Source organism: Euleptes europaea, chromosome 8 (assembly GCF_029931775.1).
Source record: "Euleptes europaea isolate rEulEur1 chromosome 8, rEulEur1.hap1, whole genome shotgun sequence".
Classification (NCBI taxonomy): Eukaryota; Metazoa; Chordata; class Lepidosauria; order Squamata; family Sphaerodactylidae; genus Euleptes; species Euleptes europaea.
The window spans coordinates 18,717,084-18,742,407 of NC_079319.1; the positions used below are offsets into that span (position 1 = coordinate 18,717,084).

The 25,324-nt window shown below is 41.0% G+C and overlaps 1 protein-coding gene across 1 annotated transcript in view; it reads left to right on the top strand.

The window, feature by feature from the left end:
• CSMD3 (CUB and Sushi multiple domains 3) overlaps positions 1-25,324 on the top strand; it is a 712,581-nt gene that overhangs the window by 158,115 nt on the left and 529,142 nt on the right. The window contains exon 3 of the mRNA XM_056854045.1: positions 22,237-22,349. Coding sequence (XP_056710023.1) covers positions 22,237-22,349 — 113 coding nt within the window. The remainder of the gene's footprint in view (positions 1-22,236; positions 22,350-25,324) is intronic.

The window sequence follows — 25,324 nt, forward strand, 5'->3', positions numbered from 1 at the left end:
ATTTACATTTGGAAACTGATAACTTTAATCCATGTTCTGTCAGCCGTTGTAGAACCTTCATCAACCTGGCTTCATGTTCTTCTAGGGTTGCAGAAAATATTATTAGATCATCCAGGAATGCAATTACTTCAGTGAGGTTGATGTCTTTCATGACACGTTCCATCATCCTTTGAAATGTTGCCGGAGCATTTGTTAGCCCTTGTGGCATCATACGGAACTGCCAATTTCCCATTGGTGTAGTAAATGCTGTTTTGGGTTTATCTTCTTTCTCCATTTCAATCTGGTAATATCCACTCTTCAAATCCAAGACAGTGAACCACTTTGATCCAGAAAGCAAAGCAAAAGTTTCTTCAATCCTTGGCAATGGATAGGCATCCTTTCTTGTTATGCTATTAAGACGTCTGTAATCCACCACCATCCTCAATGCACCAGTCTTTTTCCTAACTAAAACTACAGGAGAAGCATAAGGACTATCTGATTCTTCTATAATACCACTTGCCAGCAATTCATAAAGGTGATTTCTTAAGTCTTCAAAATCTGCTGGTGAGACAGGTCTTGTCCTCTCTTTGAAGGGCATATTATCTGAAAGATGAATAGCATGCTTCACTCCTTTAACATGGCCCACATCTAAGTCGTGCCTGGAAAAAACTGCTCCAGCTTCTTGAAGAATCATTTTCTCAAGGTACTGTTTGTAGTCCGGATTTATAGGTGACTCTCCAAAATCCAATGACAAAGGAGTGGTATTGGCTTCATTCAAAACAGGCATAGGCTTCACCCAATCTACAATTTCTCCTTTTGCAACAACACATTTGGGGGGTACTGTAATCTCACGAGAACTTACATTCTGCAGCTGTACTGTTATCCTATTGCAAGACACCGAAGCTGTGGTAGCAAATTGAGTCTTTAGCACCAACCCTCCTGGAAAGCATTTATTTTCTGCATCTTCTAGTAGCATTTCAATTTGTCCCTCTCCTGAGATTTTCCTTACATTTCCAGTAATTTCCTTTACTTCACCTGGGGGTATTGTTACTGACTGGTTTGCTGCAGTTCTTATTATTCTTTTTGGGGTCTCCTTCTGCAAAAGATTTTTCATTTTGCACACTGCATATACTTTTGCCCATACCCTATCAATCCTGAGCTTCTTCAGAAAATGTGGCCCAGCCATTTGTTCACAGTCATTTTTAAATTTACACAATATATTGGTACCCACAATAACTGGCACTTCTGCAGGAGGATTTTGATCAGGGCACACTAAAGCAAATACCACCTGACCCTTTTCAGTGCCACAATTTTGTTTGGGAAAATGAACAGAAACAACAACATATCCCAAATAAGGAACCTCTTGACCACCTGCTCCTATAATCTGAAGTGCTTCTTTAATTGGATGCAATTCTATATGTGACAACTGTTCTTCATAAAACCTTGCAGTTATGCAGGTCACTTGGGAACCTGTGTCTAGTAAACACTTACACGGTACTCCATCTATAAACATCTGAGTATGGCATGGCTCTCCCACTAATTCATTTGATGGTTTGTTCATCTTCTTATCTTTATATGTGGCTCCGTGGAGCTTAGCATCAACTTTACAATTCTCAGCAACTTTTAAAGATTTTGAAACACGACTCTGCCTAGAAATTAATTTCTCTTGCACTAAATCAGCATTGCGTACTTCTCTGCACTCAGTCCTAGAGTGACCTTCCATTCCACAGTTATAACAGAAAAACCAAGGTTTACTAAACCCAGACTTATCTTGTGTTGGACTTTTAAAGACCTTTTGTTTTGCTCCATCCATCTGCTTCTGAATAACAGGCCGGTTCACCAGTTTGGAAACAGCCCCTTCAAGATGTTCTAGTCTGTCTTCCATTTTCCTTGGCTCTATGGCTATAGTACTGGTAGGGCTTTCTGAGTCCATAATATGACATGAACTGCTAGATTTATAAAGTGGTCTCCCTAACTGCTTACATCTCCTTTGCTTTTTCATTTCCTTTTCTTCTTCATATAATCTCACCTGGTATAGTAGTTGTGAATAAGATCTTTTAGAAATGTTGGTAATATCCAAATAATCCCTAAGATGGAGTTGCATAATCAGGTACTCATCCCAGCATCCACGAATGAATTGATTTATTAGCTGCACTTCCTGATTTTCTAGCACATTGGCCTTCTTTTCAAGAACCTTCCTCCAGCAACTATTTAATCTTTTCAAATACTCTGAGGGTTTTTCTTCAGAATTTTGAAAGGTTTCCAGAAATTGGGCATAGAGTTCATCACTACTTGTAACTGAGATATATATAGTTTCCAGTTGTGCCAGGCATTCTTCAGCTGTGGAATTCCACCCTGCATTTAAGGCTTCATTCAAGGCTGGAGGAGACAAACTTTCAATTATTTTCCTCTTTTTCCCTTTTGGAGATATCTCTGGATCATCAAGTAGCTGTTGTACCTGCAGCCTCCAAGTATCAAAATCTACTTCACCAGGGGGTCTTAACGAAAGACCAGAAAAGCATTTAAGTTTAAAGGGTGGGTGATAATAAGCAGCAGTACCCTCATTAGTCTTTACTACATGCTCCACTACTACTTGATGAACCCCTTCAGGAATAGTGAAGATGGGTGTAGATTGTGCTTGATGAGCTGGAGTGGTAAATGAATTCTCCCTTGAAAACTGAGTAGGTAAAGTACTAGCTATTGGTTCAGTGGCCAGATTCCCTTCAGGTGATACAGTGTCATTAAAAGGTATTTTTCCTAAGCTGATAGGAAACACGTTCCATTTGCCATTTAATTTAAACTGTTTACATTCAGACCTTATCATTTTAGCTGCACACTTTTTACTGTATTCACACAATGCAATACCTAGTCTTGCACCCTGAATTCTTTTAAATTTGCTTACAGCACCATATTCATTCAAAGCATCCATTAACTCTCCATCAGTAACTTCAGGGTGAATCTCACTCAGCCTAACTGAGTATTCTGGATCAAACAGATCCATTGCCATCACAGAAATATATTTATACAAAATTTTAAAGCAACTTCACTAATTTTATACTTGCAATATCAGTATGCCACAAGATGGCGCTGTCCCTGTTCGGGCGCCATTTTTTTTTCCCTTTTGTGTAACCCTGTTGACACAAATCCCTACTAGAGGATAAGGGGGGGGGTTCTGATTTCAATAAATTGACAGCACTACTTGTGGACAACTGTGAAGTTGCTTACAATAAAATAAAACATTTAATACAACAGCACAACATATAACTTCAAGTAACCAAACAATTACAAACACAAACACAATACACAAAATCTTCAGTGCCTTTCAGGAAGGACACGCTGTACATTGGTAAATAACATCAAGTGCAATAACAAGGAAGGAAAAGTCCACAACTTAAAGTTTAACTGCAGGGTTGTTGCTTCACGAATGCTGCTGCAGATGTTGAAGGCCTTCTTCTCTCTTCCCAGTCTGTAAAGGGAAATAATTAGTCCCCTCAGTTTAACTCTGGCTTCCCTATTCCTAGCCAGCCCAACCGACTCACGGGTGTGTCTAAACTATCCCTTAAAATCATTTTATTAACATAACTCTTTCAGGGAAAATTCTAGTGTGCCCCTTTCTTTCTAACAGGACCCACACATACCTGTAAAGGGAAATAATTAGTCCCCTCAGTTTAACTCTGGCTTCCCTATTCCTAGCCAGCCCAACCGACTGAGGGGTGTGGCAGTTGCAGTCAGTAACCTACCTAACTGCCCATGCTCAGTGAGCCCCCCTGGGTCCTAAAGCCCATAATATTGGCAGGGTTACACCATTGCCTTGTATATGCCAATTAATGTGTCTCTAGTGAAGCCAAGGCTTGACAGAGATCAGAAGGCCAAAATCACTTTAAATCTTTAAAAGAAAAGTAGGGAATAGTAATTGATAATTACTTCTGGTAAAATCCTTATAGAAAAGTATCTCTCTCCGTGCTGAAGCAACTTAAATTTGGAAAGACAGAAGCAGCATTTCATAGGATTTGATTAAAATGGTACAACTGCTTCTCTCTAAACTGTATTCAGATTCTGAACTATACCTTTTTTGCCAAAAAGTTATATGAAAAAGGAGGGAGTCATTAACTCATATTGTAAAAGGGAAGGAAAGCAGCAGTGCTTGGAACAACAGGCAGTTGTAACTATTTGTCATACTTAAATTAAAATGATTTACTGAGCAAGTTGTACCCGACTAAATGCATTTTGCAGTGCAATTCTGTGCAGTTACTCCATTCTAATGCCCTTAAATTAATAGGCTGAGTCTGAAGTAACTCTACATAAGACTGCACTTTTAATCAGGTTTAAAAAAAATCAACTCTTAGCCCCAAGATACTGCCATAGTTGAAGAATAAACATGGAGTAATTTTATCAATAAATAAACATTTCATTTCCCATTATTAATCTCTCATGCTTTCAGCAGTTTGGGTTTCCTATATGTCATATCTATTTTAGACTAAGGCTGTTACCGCACTTGTATTCCCAGCGATGTATTAAGAGTTTGAAAACGTTATAAAAAATACTGTTTGCACTTTGCTTGGCCCCTTTAGCTGTGAAGACGTCTTCCAACCATTTATAAGCCATGGTATCCAAAAACCCTTTTAAAGCGATGTGTTTTTACAACATTTTCAACTCTTAATACATTGCTGGGAATGTATTACAAAGTGCGGTAACCCCCTAAGAAAAACAAATTAAAACAGAGTGGTTTCTTTTTTAATCCAAAATTTCTGAATTGGAAGTTGTATCAAGTCAATAAACTACCCGTGTTGTAACCAATCCTATGTTCTTTCATGAATGTTAGAGATAAAAGGGATAACATCAAGGGTTCTTTTGCTCCTAATAATGTACTGAGAATATAACTCTTTTATTCAGAGGAATGGGTTGTGAATAGGCTTGCCAGGCCCTTTAGCTCCACCGGCGGGAGCTTTCCGGGTTTGTGGCTGCAGCGCGCGATGCGCCTATGTCTCTTCCGGTTTACTCGGAAGTGACGCGGATGCTCTAGCAATCTTGATTTCCATACAGTTTTGTCCAAGATTGCCAGAGTGTCCGCGTCACTATCAGCTGGCCGGCAGGCAGCCCGGTGGATTGGCGGGATTTTACCCGCCACCACCGGGCACTTGGCAACCCTAGTTGTAAATATTCATATAAAGGGAAAATAATAAAGAAATGCCAGTGTATTAATTGGGGTAGGAATTATACCTGGTTCCTGTTCCTGGTGACCACAGTGTCAGAAGCAAGGGAGGCTTAGTAACCTGGCAACCATTCCTAACTACACTTGTGCCATCAAATCACAGCTGATTTATGCCAATCCCATAGGGTTTTCAAGGCAAGAAATGTTCCAAGGTGGTTTGCCATGGCCTACCTCTGTGCAGGAGATCTCCAGCTAGTTCCTGGAGGTTGGCAAAACCCTACCCTTTACCCATTTTGAAGGTGATGGGGAAGATATGTAATGCAGTGCAAAATGTCACCTCAGAATGGAAGCCGGTGTGTATCCAGAGCAACATTCTTTGTTTCAGATATGAACCTCAATTTGAGCATGCCCAAAAGGCAGGAGAACATAAAAGAGATTATAGTGTTGCATCTGGCGCAAGGCCTCTTGAAACGGTGGCTATTTTTTTTAGAAGTTCAGACTTGTTCCTCAGCGTCTAGCTTGATATCCATGGCAAGCTACTTCAAAATTATTGAGCTTCAGCAAACCAAAGCAAGCCTTTCAGTTTTAAAATCCTTCTGTTCAGACAGTACAGTTACCAGCTGTATTAGGGCTGTCAGATTATTCACATCATTCCACTCTAATGTCAACAATTTCTCTGGAAGTATTTTGCTGTGACAAATCAGGACTGTTTCCCGTCGTTTTGGCTCAGGAGTTTTGTAGCTGTTGCGCTAATTTGATCTTGCAATTGAAAGTGCATCTTTCCTTAAGGGCTAATGAGTCCAGTTTGGGAGCAGCTTGCTCATTTGACATGCAATTAAATGTTTATCCTCATAACTTCAGTGCGGCTTTGAAAATAAATCTTGATGGAAATGTGAGGCCTAAAGGCCAGAGTGACCCACCAATTAAGCAGGAAGGAAGGGGAAAAAATCACGTGTGTGGATGGATGGATGGATGGATGGATAGATGATAGATAGATAGATAGATAGACAGACAGACAGACAGACAGACAGACAGACAGACAGAGATCTGGGTGTGTTAGGGTTGCCAGGTCCCTGTTCGCCATCAGCGGGAGGTTTTGGGGGCGGAGTCTGAGGAGGGCAGAGGGGAGGGGAGGGACTTCAATGTAGGGTTTCCAACTGCCAGGTAGTAGCAGGAGAACTCCTGCTAATACAACTGATCTCCAGCCAAAAGAGATCAGATCACCTGGAGAAAAATGGCCGCTTTGGCAATTGAGCCCTCCTCAGGCTCCACTCAGGCTCCACTCCAAAAATCTCCCGCCGGTGGCAAAGAGGGATCTGGCAACCCTACTTCAATGCCATAGAGTCCAATTGTCAAAGCGGCCGTTTTCTCCAGGTGAACTGAACTCTATTGGCTGGAGATCAGTTGTAATAGCAGGAGATCTCCAGCTAGTACCTGGAGGCTGGCAACCCTAGAGTGTGTATGTATATACATGTATATGCATACAAGATCATAGGAAATATGTGCAATTTCACCACAGAAATTTGGGGAAAACAATTTCTGCCCAGTGTAGCCAGTGATTTCTTCTGTTCTCTCTAACTTCATTAAAATGGCCACAGGACACTACATCCAAGTGATTTTCACTGAAACTCGTTTTGAAAAACAATTTGCAGTAATTTACGCTGGAGGCTCCTGTTGAACTTAGGGTGACTCAATGAATATCAGCTGGTACCCCCTGCGTTGCAGCAAGGTGCACTTAACTGGTTTGTCCACCAACGTCAATACAACTGCTACTATAGAAGAGCATAATAGGGTCATAGTCCAAGAATGATGATTTGTAACCTCTAACATTATTAACTCCAGTGAAATGCTTGGGCAGTGAGTGGGTGGAAGACTGTAGCTCAAATACCACAGGAATTTTGCCTCAAGTAAAATTAAACATGATTTTGCTAGCTTCTTGTCGAGTGCAACTTCTGCGGAACTCTGAGGGGAAGTCAGATTGTTTCAATAAGGTCCACGACATTTCCCAAGAAAATCAATATTTATTTATTTTCTACCAGATTTTGCAAGCATCCAAAATTGGAACTGATTGGAAATTTCTAGGGCAAATCATCTGAAGAAGTTTTTTAGGAAAATAAAAGGGCTACTGAGATCTCTTAGGTGGCGCAGCCACCTGCATGCGACCAAGTTTCTTCTGAAAATGACACTTAAGTGCTTATTCCTTTGTGCACTTCATAAACTTATACTCATGTACTATTGAAAAGTAGCCTTCTGTTGTTCTGGGAGTGCAATGAATGTCTTCATTTATCTGGTGTCTAAATATTTAAAGATATCTGAAATGATCATAGTTTTAGCTAAACATTTTATTTCATGACATTTTACATATTAATTTTACATTTATTACCCTGTAAGGCCTTATAAATAGTAGTAAATAAGACATTTATAAATAAGTTATAATAATAATAATATTTTATCTGTGGCATTAAGCCAGATAAAACCAAATAGCAATACAAATGTCGAATTATATAAATAAGTTAGTAAATGGAATATCTGAGCAGTGTCTATACTTTTTATTTATGTGCATTTCTTAACTCACTATGTTGCCTGGGGCTCTGAGCAAATTAAAAATACCCAGTTTTAGATGACTAATTTTTAAAAAATAAAAAGGCCTTGTAGTATTTGGGTGGGGGAAGGGAAGATTATGACTTTGTGTGCTTCCAGAGAAAAGTAGTTGTGTTATTTGGAGTGCCACAGATAACCATGTGGTCCACCCGCCCCCCAAATCTCCAGGTATTTCCCAACCCGGAGCTTGCAAACTTACATAGAGGTGTATCATATTCTAGTTTAGGGTTTTCAAGAAGAAAGCACTCATTTTGGTGAGGCAGAAATCTGCCCCCACAAAAATACCTGATAAATTGTGAAAATAGTCACACTTTTGCACAATTTGCTGCTTGTTCCTCCTTCCTTGATTAGTCACATTGGTCTTCTTGCCTAATGAAGTGAACTGAGTATTGTTGCAGTGCTGCATTGCCAAACCTGATGGTCTGTGTGATGACATCACTAGGGATCAGGATAGGCATCATTTCAAGAAATATCTTTTTTCCCCCAAATTGCCCTCTGTCTCTTCTGCATGGGGTGACCTGAAAATCATGGAGCTGACTTCAACTGGGTAACTGAAAGGATGAGAAAAACAAAGCAAAATACAAAAGTTAAAACAGATAGTGAAAAACAAATACAATTAAAAAAAAAGTATATAGAACAATAAAACCAGAGTGATGTAATATAGCCATTAAAACAATAGCTATATGTATAGCACCAAGGGGAAAGTGCCATATTCAGGTGCTATACATATAGCCGTTGTTTTAATTATCTGATTTTATTGTTCTATGTTCTATTTAGGGCTGTTGAAAAAAAAATTCGGTAAAATTTGGATTTGGCAAAATTCGGCCTGTTTTAATTTGGGAAATGCCGAAGTCCAACCCCCCCCCCCCGATTTGGATCCATGGAATTTGGCACCAAGTTCCAAGTTCGGGGGAAAATTCGGCCGAATACAGCCATTAAAAATGCATTCGTGCCTTTCTGCAGCTCTGGGGGGGCATTTTTGGGGGAAGAGGTCCCAAACTTTCAGGGTAGCTTGAGGAGAGCCTTATTGCAAAAAACCCCAAGTTTTGTAAAGATTGGGTCAGGGGGTCCCGAGATATGGGGCCAAACCCCCCCCCCCCGATTTGGATCCGTGGAATTCGGCGCCAAGTTCCAAGTTCGGGGGAAAATTCGGCCGAATACAGCCATTAAAAACGCATTCGCGCCTTTCTGCAGCTCTGAAGGGGCATTTTTGGGGGAAGAGGTCCCAAACTTTCAGGGTAGCTTGAGGGGAGCCTTATTGCAAAATCCCCCAAGTTTTGTAAAGATTGGGTCAGGGGGTCCCGAGATATGGGGCCTGGAAGGGGTCGCCCCCCAAAAAAAATTGCCCACAGGAATAAAGCCACTTAAAGCACATTGGCGGCATTCCGCGGCTCCAGCAGGGCAGTTTTGGGGGTAGAGGTCCCAAACCTTCAGGGTAGCTTGAGGGGACCCTTCTTGCAAGAACCACCAAGTTTTGTGAAGATTGGGTCAGGGGGTCCCGAGATATGGGGCCTGGAAGGGGTCCCCCCACCCATCTGCTCGGCCAGGGGTCTGGCTGCCTCGGCAGTTGGGCCGTACCATTACCCCGGCCCGGGGGAATAAAGCCATTAAAAGGAATGTACTAAAAGGAATGACAAGTCAGCCCAGTGGAAACAATGGGAGAGGCTGCCCAGCCCATTGAAGATAATGGGAGAGGGGAATGTCGGTTGACTTGCATTGACTCCATTGAAAGTACATTACAGGGGATTCACTAAAACGAATTCCAGGTTAGCCCATTAGAAACAACAGGAAGTGGCTGCACAGCCCATTGGAAACAATAGCAGCCAGTCGAGAGAGACTCACTGACCCACAGTTAACTCCAGACAAAGTTGGCAATTGATGAAAACAGGAGAAAGCACAGTCCCGCACAGAGGCAATCAAACCCACCCCACTTTGGCTCCCCCCCCACACACAGTACAAGCCAGTCCATGGCTTCTAAGTGCCGAAAGTGGGTTTCTAAGTGTAACTATGCCAAAAGTGCATCCAACAACTCTCAAAGCATAAGTAAACAGCGTAACTAGCCTGGGATATACTAAAACGAATGACAAGCTAGCCCATTAGAAACCACAGAAGCGGCTGAACAGCACATTGGAAACAATAGCAGCCAGCCGAGAGAGACTCACTGAGCAGCTGCTGCTGCCCTGCTTCTGCTGGAACAGAAGACATCTCACGACTCTCTGGCCATTTATTCACGGGAGGTTTTGCCTTGGATTTGCTGCTCTGTAGAGATGCACATTCAGGATCGCCTGATCCCATTCATCCCAATGGGCAGTTGGGGGGGACCCCATATCCCGGAACCTCAGATCCAATCTTCACAAAACTTGAGGATTCTTGCAAGAAGGGTCCCCTCAAGCTACCCTGAAAGTTTGGGACCTCTACCCCCAAAAATGCCCCCCGGAGGCGCGGAATGCCGCCAATGTGCTTTAAGTGGCTTTATTCCCGTGGGCGATTTTCTTTGGGGGGGCGACCCATTCCGGGCCCCATATCTCGGGACCCCCTGACCCAATCTTTACAAAACTTGGGGGTTCTTGCAAGAAGGGCCCCCTCAAGCTACCCTGAAGATTTGGGACCTCTACCCCACAAAATGCCCCCTGGAGCTGCAGAATGCCGCCAATGTGCTTTAAGTGGCTTTATTCCTGTGGGCGATTTGGGGGTGACCCCTTCCGGGCCCCATATCTCGGGACCCCCTGACCCAATCTTTACAAAACCTGGTGGTTCTTGCAAGAAGACTCCCCTCAAGTTACCCTGAAAGTTTGGGACCTCTACCCCCCCAGAATGCCCCCCGGAGCCATGGAATGCCGCCAATGTGCTTTAAGTGGCTTTATTCCTGTGGGCGATTTGGGGGGGTGACCCCTTCCGGGCCCCATATCTTGGGACCCCCTGACCCAATCTTAACAAAAAATGGGGGTTCTTGCAAGAAGGGTCCCCTCAAGCTACCCCCAAAAATGCCCCCCAGAGCCATGGAATGCTGCCAATGTGCACACGCACCCCCCCACAGGGATCTCACACACAAACAGACACTCTCTCTTTCCACGGGCCATGCAGCAGCTGGGCTCATACACTCAACCACGACTGATTGGCCAGAAGAAGACCCAGCTTGGCCACCGATTGGCCGCGGGAGAATGCTGCTAGTTGCTTACTAACTGACGGTTATGCTGCTGATTCGGAGACCCCTAATTTGCCGAATTTATTCAGCGATCGCCCCGAACTCGCTGAATTCGGCGCGTCGTTTTCCCGCCTTTTTTGAGTTCGGTACCATCTGAGCTGAAAACCGCCGAATCGGGGAAAATTCACCTGTTTATTCGGTTTGGACTAACCAAATCGATAGCCCTAGTTCTATTACATTTTTTTGTATTGGTTTTCCTGCTATCTGTAATAACTTTTGTCTTTTGTTCATTTTGCTTTGTTTTTCTCAACCTTTTCATTACCTAATCCATTTAGGGTTGGATTTCCCCCCTTCATCCCCCCCTCAGGTTGTTTAATCTCCAACCACCCAAGAGCAATAGTGGGTGATTATTACCAAATCCCTCCTCTGTTTTGGAGGAGTGGCTTCTCAGGGGTGTAAAGAGTTGCTGAAAGAAGGAGAAGAAGGAGAAGAGTCAATTTTTATATGCCAATTTTTCTCCACCTTTTAAGGAGAATCAAACCTGCTTACAATCTCCTTCACTTCCTCTCCCCACAACCAACACATTGTGCGGAAGGTGAGGCTGAGAGAGTTCAGACAGAACTATGACTAATCCAATGTCACCCATACAGCTTCATGTGTAGGAGTGGGGAAAGCAACCCAGTTCACCAGATTAGAGTTCACCGCTAATGTGGAGAGTGGAAAATCAAACCCGGTTCTCCAAATTAGAGTCCACTGCTCTTAACCACTACACCACTTTGGAGGACTGGAAAGCTGATAAAAATTCATTCCATTGAGCTTGCTCCTTTCATAGGAGCACTAAATCTAATCTATAAACACTTAATAACAAAGAGGGTCCTTGCGCACTTCATAGTGCCCAGAACTGAAGAAGAAATTTATGCTTTATAGACAATGCAGAAGCATAATAATGGACAAGAGATCTTAGCCTGTTCATTATTTCTTTTCAATAACCGTACAATCATAAAAATTCCAAGTGCTTGTTTAGTCATTTAGAATTGCTGGTGCAAAGCCATTTACTGCTTAGGATTTTTCTGAAGATTGTAAAGCAATATTTTTAGAAACACTGTTTACTAAATTTTGTTTTGAGAGAGAGAGGGACATTTGAGAATAATTATGAACATAAAGAAATTTTTCATCCATTAGTAAGACCCATCTGTATTCCAAGGCAAGTAAAAGTCATGTAACATTGCAATCAGAGAATACTTCCAGGGCAATATTTCTGCAGTATAACTAGTCCACCCAGTCCCTCATTGAACTTAACTCTCTACAAAACTAGTTCCTTGTGCACATGGTAGAAGTCTCTGTCTTGAACTGTGACTATCATCAGAGTCTGGGCTGCTATCTAATCCTTGCATTTTGCTCACTCTTGGCAACCCCAGGACCATGGGGCTTTCAAGACAAGAGATAAACAGAGGTGAAAGCTTGATGAAAGAGAAGACGACTGAAGAATCCCAAAAGAAATGGGAATGTTATTTTGATTATGTTAAATGGAAAGGATAGACTGTTAGATATAAGGATCAGTTTATAAAATTTACTATATAGTATAGAAGGAATTTATTATCCAAAATGTAGAATATAAGAACAATGTATATTTGAAATGTAAGATGAAATAGACTCCCCGAAGGAGTTCAAACTGTGTGAATATATGTGTATATAATTTGTTTGTTTTTTTCTTGAAAATGTTAATAAAATATCTTTTTTAAAAAAAGAGATAAACAGAGGTGGTTTGCCATTGCCTTCCTCTGTGTAGCAATCCTAACTTTCCTTGATGGTCTCCCATCCAAGTACTAACTGTGGCTGACCCTGCTTACCTCCAAAGCTCTGATGACATCAGGCTAGTCAGGTCTACTATGGCTGGTCACACACACAGAGGAGGAGGAATAGTTTCTAACTTTCAGCACTGGTGTGCTATTTCATGGTGTTCCATATTTGTAGTTGGCTGTAATACTTGTTTGGTCCATATGTGTGGTATGTTGAGTTTATGTGTTCTGGTGTGGCTATTTAAGCTCTTACTATTTCAACTATCTGGGAATGGAATTCACACTCAGAACACAAATGGACACTCTTCCCTTGCAAACCATTAATTCAAATGTAACCATGCCAACTGACAACTCAGTTTGATAAAGAGGGAAGCTCCAGACTTCTCCAGATTTCATAGTTGGCCATTTTAGTAGCTGTTTGATATCCCAAGGTTCAGGTCCAGTAGTACTAGTGTTGCCAACCTCCAGGTGGTAGTAACTGGTGGTAGTAACCTCCAGGTGGTGGCTGGAGATCTCCCGCTATTGCAACTGATCTCCTGGTGACAGAGATCAGTTCCCCTGGAGAAAATGGCCACTTTGGCAGTTGGACTCCATGGCACTGAAGTCCCTCCCCTCTCCAATCCCTGCCCTCCCCAACTCCACCCCCAAAAGCTCTAGGTATTTCCCAACTAGGAGCTGGCAACCCGAAGTAGCACCTTAGAGACCAACAAGATTTTTGGGGTGTAAGCTTTCCAACGTCAAAGCTGTCTTCACCAAATAGGGAGAGAGCTTTGACTCTCGAAAGCTTACACCCCAAAAGTCTTGTTAGTCTCTAAAAAAAATCACCCTAATTTGATAATATTAGTTTCAGAACATATAATAATCGTACATCAATCGTCTTTCAAAAGTCAAATTAGAAAATATGTTATTAAGTGATAGGGTTTTCAAACACTGCTCTGTTTATCTGGTTGCACATTAACAAATGTAGGTTGACAAAGCAGGAAAATTTGCATGTTGAGGCTTTTTCCCTGTGTGAACAAACATTATTATGTTTCCTACGTTTATGATTTACATCTCATGATTTAATTTACGGAATTCTTGATGCAAAAGTGATGATGGCCATTAGCTTAGATGGCTTTGTTTTTTAATTTAAAAAAAATGCTCATGAGAAGGCTGCCATTTGTTATTAGACATGATTGATAAATGAAGATGGGATGTTTTAGTACCGAATCTTGAAGACAGACACAGGATGGCCATTTGTTTTCAAGTCCTGCTTGTGAGAGCGAAGAGCCATCAGGAAACAGAAGGCCAGAGTAGATGGACCTTTGGTCTCATCCAGCCAGGCAATTTCTTATGTTGATATCACTTATTTATCATCTTTATGAAAGGGCAGAGGGATACATTAAACTGACTGCAAAGGAGGAATGTTTATGGCAGGCTCCCAAAGCATCTGCTAACCATTATGTAACCGAGTTCTCACATAGCTTAATGCATGTGTCGTTAGGTGCATTTGTTGCTATGACAATTACTTCTGTTTGGTTTGCTGACAATACAAAATGTTGGAGGAAACAGCAGTGAGAAATTGGTGGTTTCTTTCTTTTTCTTTTTCATTTATCAGTCCAGTGTTTTTCATGAGTAGCTCTGTGCAGGTGCAAGAGAAAAAAACAATGAAGACTCGTTCCCAGGTGGAAATTTGACATTTATTTATTTAATGGGTGCATTAAAAAACAACAATAATAACAACAGAAGGTAGATTTTGGCCCAAAATAAGTCAACCTACTTTTCCTGTGGAAGTGGATTTTTTAAAAAGACCATTTTCTACTTAGCAAGGACCTGTAGTTTCATATCTAGAAACCATAAGGAGTGCAAGCTATATTGTCTCTTGCCACTGAGCCTTTAAATCTCACCAGGTGCGAAATTGGAAGGCTGACAGGCAAAAGATGAGATTTGAGTCAAAAGAGACCACCAACTCTTGGCCATGACGGAATACGACGGAACACACAGAGACTCACTGATGCTTTTTGATTTGTCCCAATTTCCTGTTTTGTGTGTGTGTTTCAGTCCAATTATTTCAGAATTTCATGCTGACTCTGAACAGTGAAGGTTCCAGCTGCCTGTCAGGTGACCACTGTGGCCAGTTCAGATGGGCATAACATGTCAGTGAAGCTATCAAAACAGTAGTGCACTGAGCAACTGTGTTCATGTGTTTTCTTAGGGTTGCCAACCTCCAGGTACTAGCTGGAGATCTCTTGCTATTACAACTAATCTCCAGCCGATAGAGATCAGTTCACCTGGAGAAAATAGCCGCTTTGGCCATTGGACTCTATGGCATTGAAGTCCCTCCCCTCCCCAAACCCTGCCCTCCTCAGGCTCTGCCCCAAAAACTTCCCACCAGTGGCAAAGAGGAACCTGGCAACCCTATGTTTTCTTAAGTATATCTGCCATTTGACATGTTGGCTAATTTGATTCCTTATGAAAACCCATGGAATCCGGATGAATTTCAACATTTTCACTGTGGTCTGTATTGCACAAGATGGTAGTCTGGGTGGTGGAATTCTAGACTCTGCCACTTTTTAAATGCTCTGGCTTGTAAAAGGCTCCCTGTAGATAGATAGATAATTTATTTACGGCCCTTAGCCAGATAAAACAAGATAAAACAGAAAACATGGGCTAATAAATTCTTACAAACAAAGAATTACAGTCCGAGTCTTATAACAAAAGAAAATTACAGCTGGGACACATCTGTCAGTTGCGCTAAGAGGCTGTTCTATGGTGTCGAATTTTCATTGCTGCTATGCAAAATTTTGCAACCTGAAGATTGAAGGATTATCCCCTTGTAGGAGCATCTCAATCCTTTCTCCTGCCCTGTCAGGTCCCATTCTCGATAAAAGGGGCTCAATAAACTTCGATCGGGGTAATGTATAAAAATTGCCGTTCAGGAGGGCATGCTCAACAGTTTCTAAGTCCCCTAATTTGTCTCTCCTCCCAGGGTGTCTTCTTAAATTTTCCCTCTAGCATAGCAGAAGGTAAGGCTGCACATCTGGCCAGGGTAAAGGCCCTTCTATAATTATTTATCTCTAAATAGTGGAGATAGGCTGCTGGTGCTAGGATGTATTTAGAATGGAGGGTTGCCATGAATAGAGGCGCCCTTGCTAAATCTGCTTGTCTGTCAATGTCTTTAATCCTTTGGGATATAATTAACTTAGCCTGTTCCCACCCTAACTGAAGTAGTGCTAGGGGTGTAAAACCCAAGTTATTTAATTTGTCTTCTATGGCTATCACCCATTTTGGCCTAAAGGTGTCACAAAGGATCAGTGGGAGAAGACCATTAGGGTTGAAGTTAATTTTTAGCCAGAGATAAATTGAGGTCAGGACAATCCTTGCCTCCACCTTCACCATGCCAGTTTCTAAACGGTTCAAAGCATTTGGAACACATCTTGGCAATTGTAGGGCAGCTCTAAGGAACTTGGATTGCACACGCTCAATGGGAGTAAGACAAGAGGGTGGAGAATCGAGAGTCTCCCTGTATTTGGTAAATGAGAGCATTGGAGAAATGGTTACAGCTTTGGGCCCTGTCACTGAAGCTGTTCTGAAAGCAACACACTGGCACAAAATGTAAAGCTCAGACACCTATGAGATTACGAGGTAACTGTTTTGCCCATCAGACTTCAGTAGCGAAGGAAATGAGAGATTGAGGAGGGTAAATTTCTCTGCAAAGGTTTGTGGCCTGATGTTGGATGCATTCAACATTAAATTGGGGGGAAAGTGGCAGTCAGCAAAATCTGAAGTCTTTCTCTGATGGAAGTGGCTCTTTCCATGGAGGAAGAACCACTTCTGCTAGAGGAGTATATCTTAAACATGAAGGAGGGCATCAAACTTTGCTGACCAGAGTGGCAAGATACACACCGTTGTATTTAAAGAGCACTTATTTTTTTTATTACAGTAGATATTTTTATTTCATTTCATATAAACATAAACATAGAAACAAACAAATATAACAAAATAATACCAACAATACATACACAAAAAAACACAATACATCCACAAAATCAAAAATATTGTAAAATAAACTTTAGCTGAATGGACATATATGATTTTTTATTTCCCTCTTACTATCTTCCCTGTAAATCCAATCATTGCTTTATGACCTTAAATCTATTGCTTTATGACATTGAATCTACTGCATTTTAATCAGGCTTTCTCTCTCATTATGTAGATACTTTAAACTTGCAAAAAAAATCTTACCATTATTGAATCATTCTATCTGCTTAAATAAATGTATATATATTCAGTAGATTCTATTGTATACTTTTCTATTATAGCATTAATACCTAAACATTTTCATTTTCAGTTCTGCATAGTTTGCAGGCTATATGCATAATATAACTTCCTTTAAAAAAAAAAAAACTCTTCACTGGATCTTTTGTTCTTATGCTTTGTCAATTAGGTCACAGAGTACTCTGCTAGCTTGTCTTTCCAATCTTCAATATCTGGGTACTCTTCTGACTTCCATTTTGTAGCAATCATTACTCTTGCAGCCATGGTCGTGTATCTAAACAGTTCTTCCACAGGCTTTACAATAACTAGTGGTAAAATTCCTAAGAGCATGGTTTTAGGCTCCATTGTAAATTTAACTTTTAGTATTTGTTGCATTTCCCTATGAACTTCACCCCCCCACACACAATTGTTTATCGTCTTGCATGACCGCCATGTATGGAAAAAAAGTTCCATCTGTCTCCTTACATTTCCAGCAATGCTTGTTTACATTTTTGTTCATTTTCCAGATATTGTTTGGTGTGATATACCAGCGAAATAACATTTTGTATCAGTTCTCTCTCAGTGTTTGAGTTTGCTGCAAATTTAATCGCTTTGGTCCATAACTGCTCCCACTGTTGCATCGTGATTTACTCTCCAAAATTCTGCATCCATTTCACCATGCATGGTTTAACTTGTTCAGACTCAGTATCATATTTGAGTACCAATTTATATATCTTGCCCAGGAGGTGATCTTTATTTTTAATAATCAAAATTTCAAATTCTGTCATTTCTCCCATTTTGCCCATAGTTAAGCAGTCTTTTCTTAATCTTGAGACCAATTGACAATAAGTAAGCCATTTTATATTTATGTTTCCCTCTTTTATTGTTTGCCATGTTTTAATTTCTGCCTGTTTATTGATCATATCCTGATATGTTATGTAGTCACTCAATTTCCTTTATCATTATTGTAATACGCTTCAATTGGAGACATTAATGGTGACGGGGTTGGGTTAAGTCTCTTTTTATTTACCATCTATAAAGTATTTAGAGAGCACTTCTTGTGGGCTGCCTTTTTAATACATCATAATTAGGATTGCCAGGCAACTGGCAGGAGCTTTCTGGGGCTGGGGCGATGCGAACCAGAAGTGACGCGCATGCTCTAGCAATCTCCTCCAAAAACTCTATGGTTTCCATAGAGTTTTTGAGGGAGTGTGCTAGAGCATCTGCATCATTTCCAAGTAACCCCCCTTCAGCTGGCCCTCTTCTGCCTGCCAACCAGTTGAGGGTCAGCAGGCAGCCCAGTGAATTGGCAATGCCGGGCCAACACCGGTCAATTGTGAGATCTCAGAAGGTAAGCAGGGTCGACCCTGATTAGTATTTGGATGTGAGACCTCCAAGGAACACCTGCATCGTGACACAAAGGCAGGGAATGGCAAACCACCTGTGAACGTCACTTGTCTTGAAAACCCTACGGGGTCACCATAAGTCAGCTGTGACTTGATGGCAAAAAAATGGAGGGAGAGCAGAGCTCCTCTTTTAGTGCACGGTGGTAACATTTAGGCCTATTTAATTGTTTAGATCAATGAGTACAACCAGGTAGCTTATCAGAAGTAACTATGCTCCCTGAAATATAATTTCACATTGTGTCATTGGCCACAAGGTGATGTTCTGGTATTTGTGCAAAAACTCTATCGTAAAAAGTCTTCTGCCAGAGAGTTTCCCCCACAAATACCAGAGCATTTCCATGTCACTGGCAACATGATATCATCACTTCCAGTGTGTGCTGGAAGTGATGTCACTACATCACTAGCAACATGGCTGAAATGCCAGAGTAGGCTTCTCCCACTGGTGGTAAGTCCTCCCCTGCTGCCTCCCCCCACTGCCAGTAAGTTCCTCCTGCTGGTTGCCAAGGGGCATCTGGCAACCCTGACTATGATGTTTTAGGATGCAATTACACTGGGAAAGGAAGTTGGAAATTAAATATTAGTCAATAATGGCTGGGATTCAAAGAGTTCCATGACAATGGAAAACATACTATTTATTTTATCCCAATAAATTGGGGAATAGAAAAGGAGTTTGTTGTTATGACGATGTTTAGAAATTTTGAAAAATCTTTTTAATACATTGTATTGAATATATGTCAAATATGGTGGGAAAAATTCAATTCCAGGAAAATTCAATGCCAGGAAGAGTTATTAGAAATATAAAACAATAACTTGTTTATCAGAAATATAATGCAATAATCAATATTATGTACTTTTTAGTTATACTATTTCACTAATCATTTTAATATACTGGTGAAAACAAATATTGTGGTTATAAGTATAAAACAAAAAATTAGGATAAGTATTAATTAATGTTGTCTGCTATATTTTTGCATATTGCATATAACTGCCACTATATTTAATAATTAAACTATCATTGTTATATTTTCTTTCTTTTGGTATAACTGTCTTAACTGTCTCATTTGTAAATGAGACCATGGTATGATTTTGAATTGTTTTGTATTAATCTCTGTTGTTGTTTTTAATCTTGTTTGGTTTATATTCTTATAAAACAACAACAAAAAATCGTTGGGAGTCTATAATTCTCTTCTGAAAAGTAAGGAATCTTGCTGCAGAGGAAACAGTCTTGTTCTGACGGAGACTAAAAGTCCAGTGGTGTTTCATAGACAAACAAAACTGGACTTTTGTCGTGGCTTACCTGCAACCAACATGGCTAGCCCTCCCAGGAAGTCTATTTTCTATGGAGCCAGATTCATTTAGGTATGCAGGGAGGGATTACTTCACCACGTGCACAAACTTTTCAGCTTCCACCACCCACAGAAGTGTTTGAAGCACTGAAAAATTGGGACTTTGTCACATGACTGTTTGGAACCAATACTAGATCCACTTGCCACTGATGTACATTTCAGCATTTTATTATATTATATCATATCATATCATATCATATCATATCATATCATATCATATCATATCTTATTTATTTATTTATTTAGCAGGGTGTACTTATTAATGTTGTCCAAGATAGTGGTCTGGAAGCAGTTGGAAAGCAGGGAATCACAATGCTTATGCTGAGGAGTCAGGCCGAAGGCAGCAGCTTCGGAAGCCAGATGGGACCAAATTTATCCATTTCCTGCTAGGCTGAGAACTGCAGATGCTGCACAGAGATGACACTGAACACAGCAGAGATGAGGCCAGTAACTCTCCCTGCTTGCAAGATGTCGTGATGGTGCAGGCAATTAGGCACTTGCTCCCTACTGCCAGAATCCCTGGACCGAAACCACAAGTACAATACATATATGGCTGACTAACATACCCCAGTAGTTTTCACTTCATTTTATGCAGGGCACTTGTGAGGATTATTAAACCGCATAAACGTAGAGAAATCCAGATTTCTCAGAGCAGAGACTCATATACACAGCTATGTGGACATGGAAAGGTCTGTACATAATGGGAGCCAAGTAGCCATTTCTGTGATTGAGGGCACACATTTTCCATCAGTGGCAGTGATTACTACAGCAGCTGCTGGCTTCCTATGTAGTTTTCCCAGTGATTTCAAATAACTATGGTTTGTCAGTTTCAAATGTAGTCTCAGCCACATGGGGATATTCACGAACATTAGCAGGACCGTGGCTCAGTGGCAGAGCATCTGCTTGGCATGCGGAAGGTCCCAGGTTCAATCCTCGGCATCTCCAGTTAAAGGGTCTAGGCAGGTAGGTGATGTGAGAGACCTCTGCCTGAGACCCTGGAGAGCCGCTGCTGGTCTGAGTAGACAATACAGACTTTGATGGACCGAGGGTCTGATTCAGTATAAGGCAGCTTCTTGTGTTCATGTGACCACGACAAAAATCTCCAACCCTAAATTTCAATCTCAAAGTGCAATTTGTTGTTTCTGCAAGAGCCCAAGTTCATTGGTTTGTTTTCAGATATCAGATTCCATGGTTGCGTTGCTTACCTCAGGCCAGCATAAGTTGTGTGTCACCCAGCCAAGTGAACCTCAACAATAGTGTGTGATGGCCTGCCCGCTGTTTTGATATCATCGGTTTGCAGTACCAGGCGGGGAGGAAAAAATAGTTCATTGACACTTTAGCAGGCTGCCCTATGTGTCTGGGGAAATGTGTTCGATTTGGTGAGTCACAGTTCTGCAGACCAAGATTGTATCCAGATTTCAGAGGGGGATCTCGGTAATTTCAGATTTAGAAAATGTAATGTGTCATTTTCTCGTCAGCGTGAGTTACTATTGCTTTGTAATGAAAGCTAGTCCTAGTTAGGCAGTAGCAGCAGCAGCATAATTCCTGCTGTAGCTTTTTCTGCAATCTTTCCCAAAACTTGGCTGGGTACCCAAGGTTGGGTGGAAAGAATATATATATATATATATATATATATATATATATATATATATATATATATATATATATATATATATATATATATATATATATATGCATATATATATATGCATATAAATACTGAAAATATAATTTATTAGAAGCGCAGTCTGCTTTGCTAGGTTGATACCTGCACCCATAGTATATGAGAGACATATACTAACCAGTATTACATTAAACACAGAGCAAATAATCTGTGTGAAAATGGCCCCAGGTTCAAATCCTCACTCTGCCAATAGGGTTGCCAGGCTCCTCTTTGCCACCGGCGGGAGGTTTTTAAGCCAGAGCCTGAGGAGGGTGGGATTTGGGGAGGGGAGGGATTTCAATGCCATAGAGTCCAGTTGCCAAAATGTCCATTTTCTCCAGGTGAACCGATCTCTATCAGCTGAAGATCAGCTGTAATAGCACGGGATCTCTAGCTAGTACTTGGAGGTTGGCAACCCTATCTGCCAAGGACGCTTTCTTGGTGACTTTGGGCCCGTCACTCACATCCTAATCTATGGGTAGCCCATTCCTGAAAAGGGGGGTGGATCCATGGCAGCCGGGAGCAGTGCAGCCGCGCCACCTCCTCCGAGGCTTTCTGGCCACTGTGGTGTGTGTGAGCGTGGGGGAAGCCCTTTATAAAAGTATGAAATTTAAAAATTTAAAATCAGATTGCTATTTTCTTTTTTTAAAAAACAATAAAAACAAATACAATACTATTAGAAAATCATTGTATAAACTCAGATATTTTGAAAAAAAATAATTCAGATGAGGTGAATGAGCCAAATATAACCCCAGAAGAACTGTACTCCTAAAAATCATAAATAAATTAAAAACATTAAAAACATTGTTTAATATTTTGCATGCATTTTGGGATCAACAAACTGTGAAGCCCTCTGGTTTATTTCATTACTGCAAAAAATAAGAAACAAATTATCTTTCTTTTTTTTAGGTTAACGGGTTTTCATCTCCCTCCACCTGTGACCAGTACAAAGTCTGTATTTTCTCTACGATTGACCAGTGACTTTGCTGTGAGCGCTCATGGATTTAAAGTATATTATGAAGGTAAGATAACACAAGCAAGCAGACATGCAATCTATGCTAAATTATTCTTCTTTTTTAGTTTCTGGATAGAAAGTAGCAATTTGAGCTGTGGACCAGCCTCCCTCTAAAACTCCAATGCAAATATTAACTTAAAAAAACAACAACACTGTTCAGGTACATTGCTTCCAGTCCAGTGCACATTGCACCTGTATCAAAAAACTATGTGGGCATCCTGATTTATCTGTGTGTTTATGTCACTCAGGCCAAATGAAAGCAATTAAGTGCACAAACAAGTGAGGGCAGCAAAAATGGATAGTTCAATGTTTATGCAAGAGATTGACCCTAAAAACACAATTTGAATAGAACATATTTTCTACACTGTGAAATAGTTTTCACCAAAATAATTATGACTTATTTTGCATTAACCCTTAATATTCAACTGTTGAGTATGTGGACTGAATGCTTTATAATCCGTCTGTTTTAATCTGACATGACAGGAGATATTTCAATTGTGCAGAACCAAATTGATTTATTAAACATTAGCATGGAAGACAACTTTTCAAGTGGCTTTTCTGTTTAATTTCTGGATAACTAATCAAATTGCTGTTCAAATATTACTTTAAGCTCTCTTGCAATCTGATTGTCATAATTGGCATCAGAAAGAAGTTTTCACAGGACTAGTTCGGAGTTAATTAGGAGGCTGAGATCGTGACTTCCTTTCTCCTACAGTACTTGGATCATTTAAAGTTCCTTGCATTGCAAACATCTTGCCAGTGTGGTGTAGTGGTTAAAAGTGGTGAACTCTAATCTGGAGAACCGGGTTCAATTCCCCACTCCTCCATATGAGCAGCAAACTCTAATCTTGTGAACCAGGTTGGTTTCCCCACTCCTACCCATGAAACCAGCTGGGTGACCTTGGGTTAGTCACAGTTTCTGAACTCTCTCAGCCCCACCTACCTCACAGGGTATCGGTTGTGGGGAGAGGAAGGGAAGGAGATTGAAAGCTGGTTTGATTAAAAAGGTAGAGAAAGTCGGCGTATAATAACCATCGCTGCTTCTTCTTTATTGCACCTGCTCGTAGGGAGGAGAGTTAGATTAAGTAGTTTTTTACTCCCACTCAGCTCCCTGATTCTATAGTACCACTGGTGTCTGACTTGTTTAATCACATATGAGACCTTAGGAGACAATTGGGGAAACCAGGGTATCCTAGTGCCTTCTTGGTCCCAGAGTCCTTCCTCAGCTTCAGACTCTATATAGCAGCATACAAGAGACCTAGTACCTAGGGTCCAAAATTGGATAACTGTATATAAGGTGGCCTGAACTCTTAGAATCATAGAGTTGGAAGGGACCACCAGGGCCATCAAGTCCAACCTCCTGCACAATGCAGGAAATTCACAACTACCTCTTAGGAGGAAAGGAAGTATATAAATATGATGTCAATACAACTAACAAAGAAGACAAGACATTAAACATTTATATCCTTCTTTTATAATTAATGCATATGTTGCCTGCTTCAGAGGTACCAAATTTGGGGAGGTACCTATTTACATTTTCTATCTAACAATCTTTCCTTCCTTTCACAATTTAGAGCTATTAAATTGTACCTATCATGCCTCTTGGATGGGTTATGGTAATTGTTTTGTTTATAACTTCAGTTCCGATAGATGTGCTGGAATGAGTTTGTCTCAAATGTTTCTTTAGTTAAAGCACAAAATGTATTATAATTGTATAGAACTCCAGATGTTCAAAAGCAATCCTGTGAGTGTGAACTTTTGTCCTTTGCATCAGGTACATTGTCTTCTTGCCGGTTTTATTCTTATGCAACTGTAGTGACAGGCAGCTGTGCAAATTCTTCCTACAGTGATATTAACTGGCCCGCTTGCATTCTCCTTTCTCTGTTCTTCTGTGTGTTTTATCAGGGTTATATTACCTCAGTGTGTTCTCAGATTACAGAGAGGTAGCTATATTCATTGGGGGGGGGGAATCTGCTGATGTCATCTTGGTGATGGTGGAAAGTGCCATTAAGTCACAGCTGACTTATGGAAACCCTGTATTGACAGGTACTGGTCCATTTCAATGTTGTGAGAGTTGCATCTGTGCAAAGAACATGGACAAAGTTGAAAGAAAATGTACCTGCCTTTCCCTGGGACATTTTCCATTCGACTGGTGCTGTCTGGATGATCCATTAGGTGTAAAGTGGTTTCCAGTCTATTCTTAATTGGATCTTGCAGCTCCTGAGGTCATAAACATTGCCATTGACCCATAGCTCAATTGCAGCAAGTGGACTAGTAGAACATCCAGTCACTATGGTTGTGTGACACCTGAGGAACAAGGCAGAAGGTCCAGACATACACCAGTTACTGCTGGACAGCTGTAAAGGGCCCATCTTGTTTGGTTGGTTCTGTGCAGTTCATGGCTTTATCAGTTTGCACGAAACCATCCTGCTGTAGGCCTCTGCACAGACTTGGAATGGATGTACCTGGAGCATGTGGATTGGGCCATCTTCTGCCTTGACCCTTCCCCAAATGCATTAATGGCCACTTGTATCTACAGAAACCTTCCCTATCTGGTCATAGAAATGGCTACAGAAAACTGGGAGTGTGAAGCTCATTTGTATGTTCAGCTTTCTCCTCTACGTAGCCTGGGTTTGCAGTTACTTTTCATGTGTATGTTGTCAGGCATCTGTTTATTTCTAGCCCCTTTTCTTCTGTTATAAATTCATTTTGGCTAGGATATTTTTTTCAAGAAACCTGAAATAAGCCAAATACCCATGGGTATTTCGGCTTTTTTAAAGTCCCCCCCCAAAAAAAAAAATGTTTCCATTTTAGCCTCTGGGATTTCTATGCTTTTCTATGGAGAAGGGGTGATCCTTTCAGGGGCCCATAAAATCGGACCAATATTTACCAACCTTTGGGGTTCATGCAAGGAGAGTCCCTTGCAGCTACCCTGAAAATTTGGAAACTCTACCTTTAAAAATGCCCCCACAGGAGCTCATT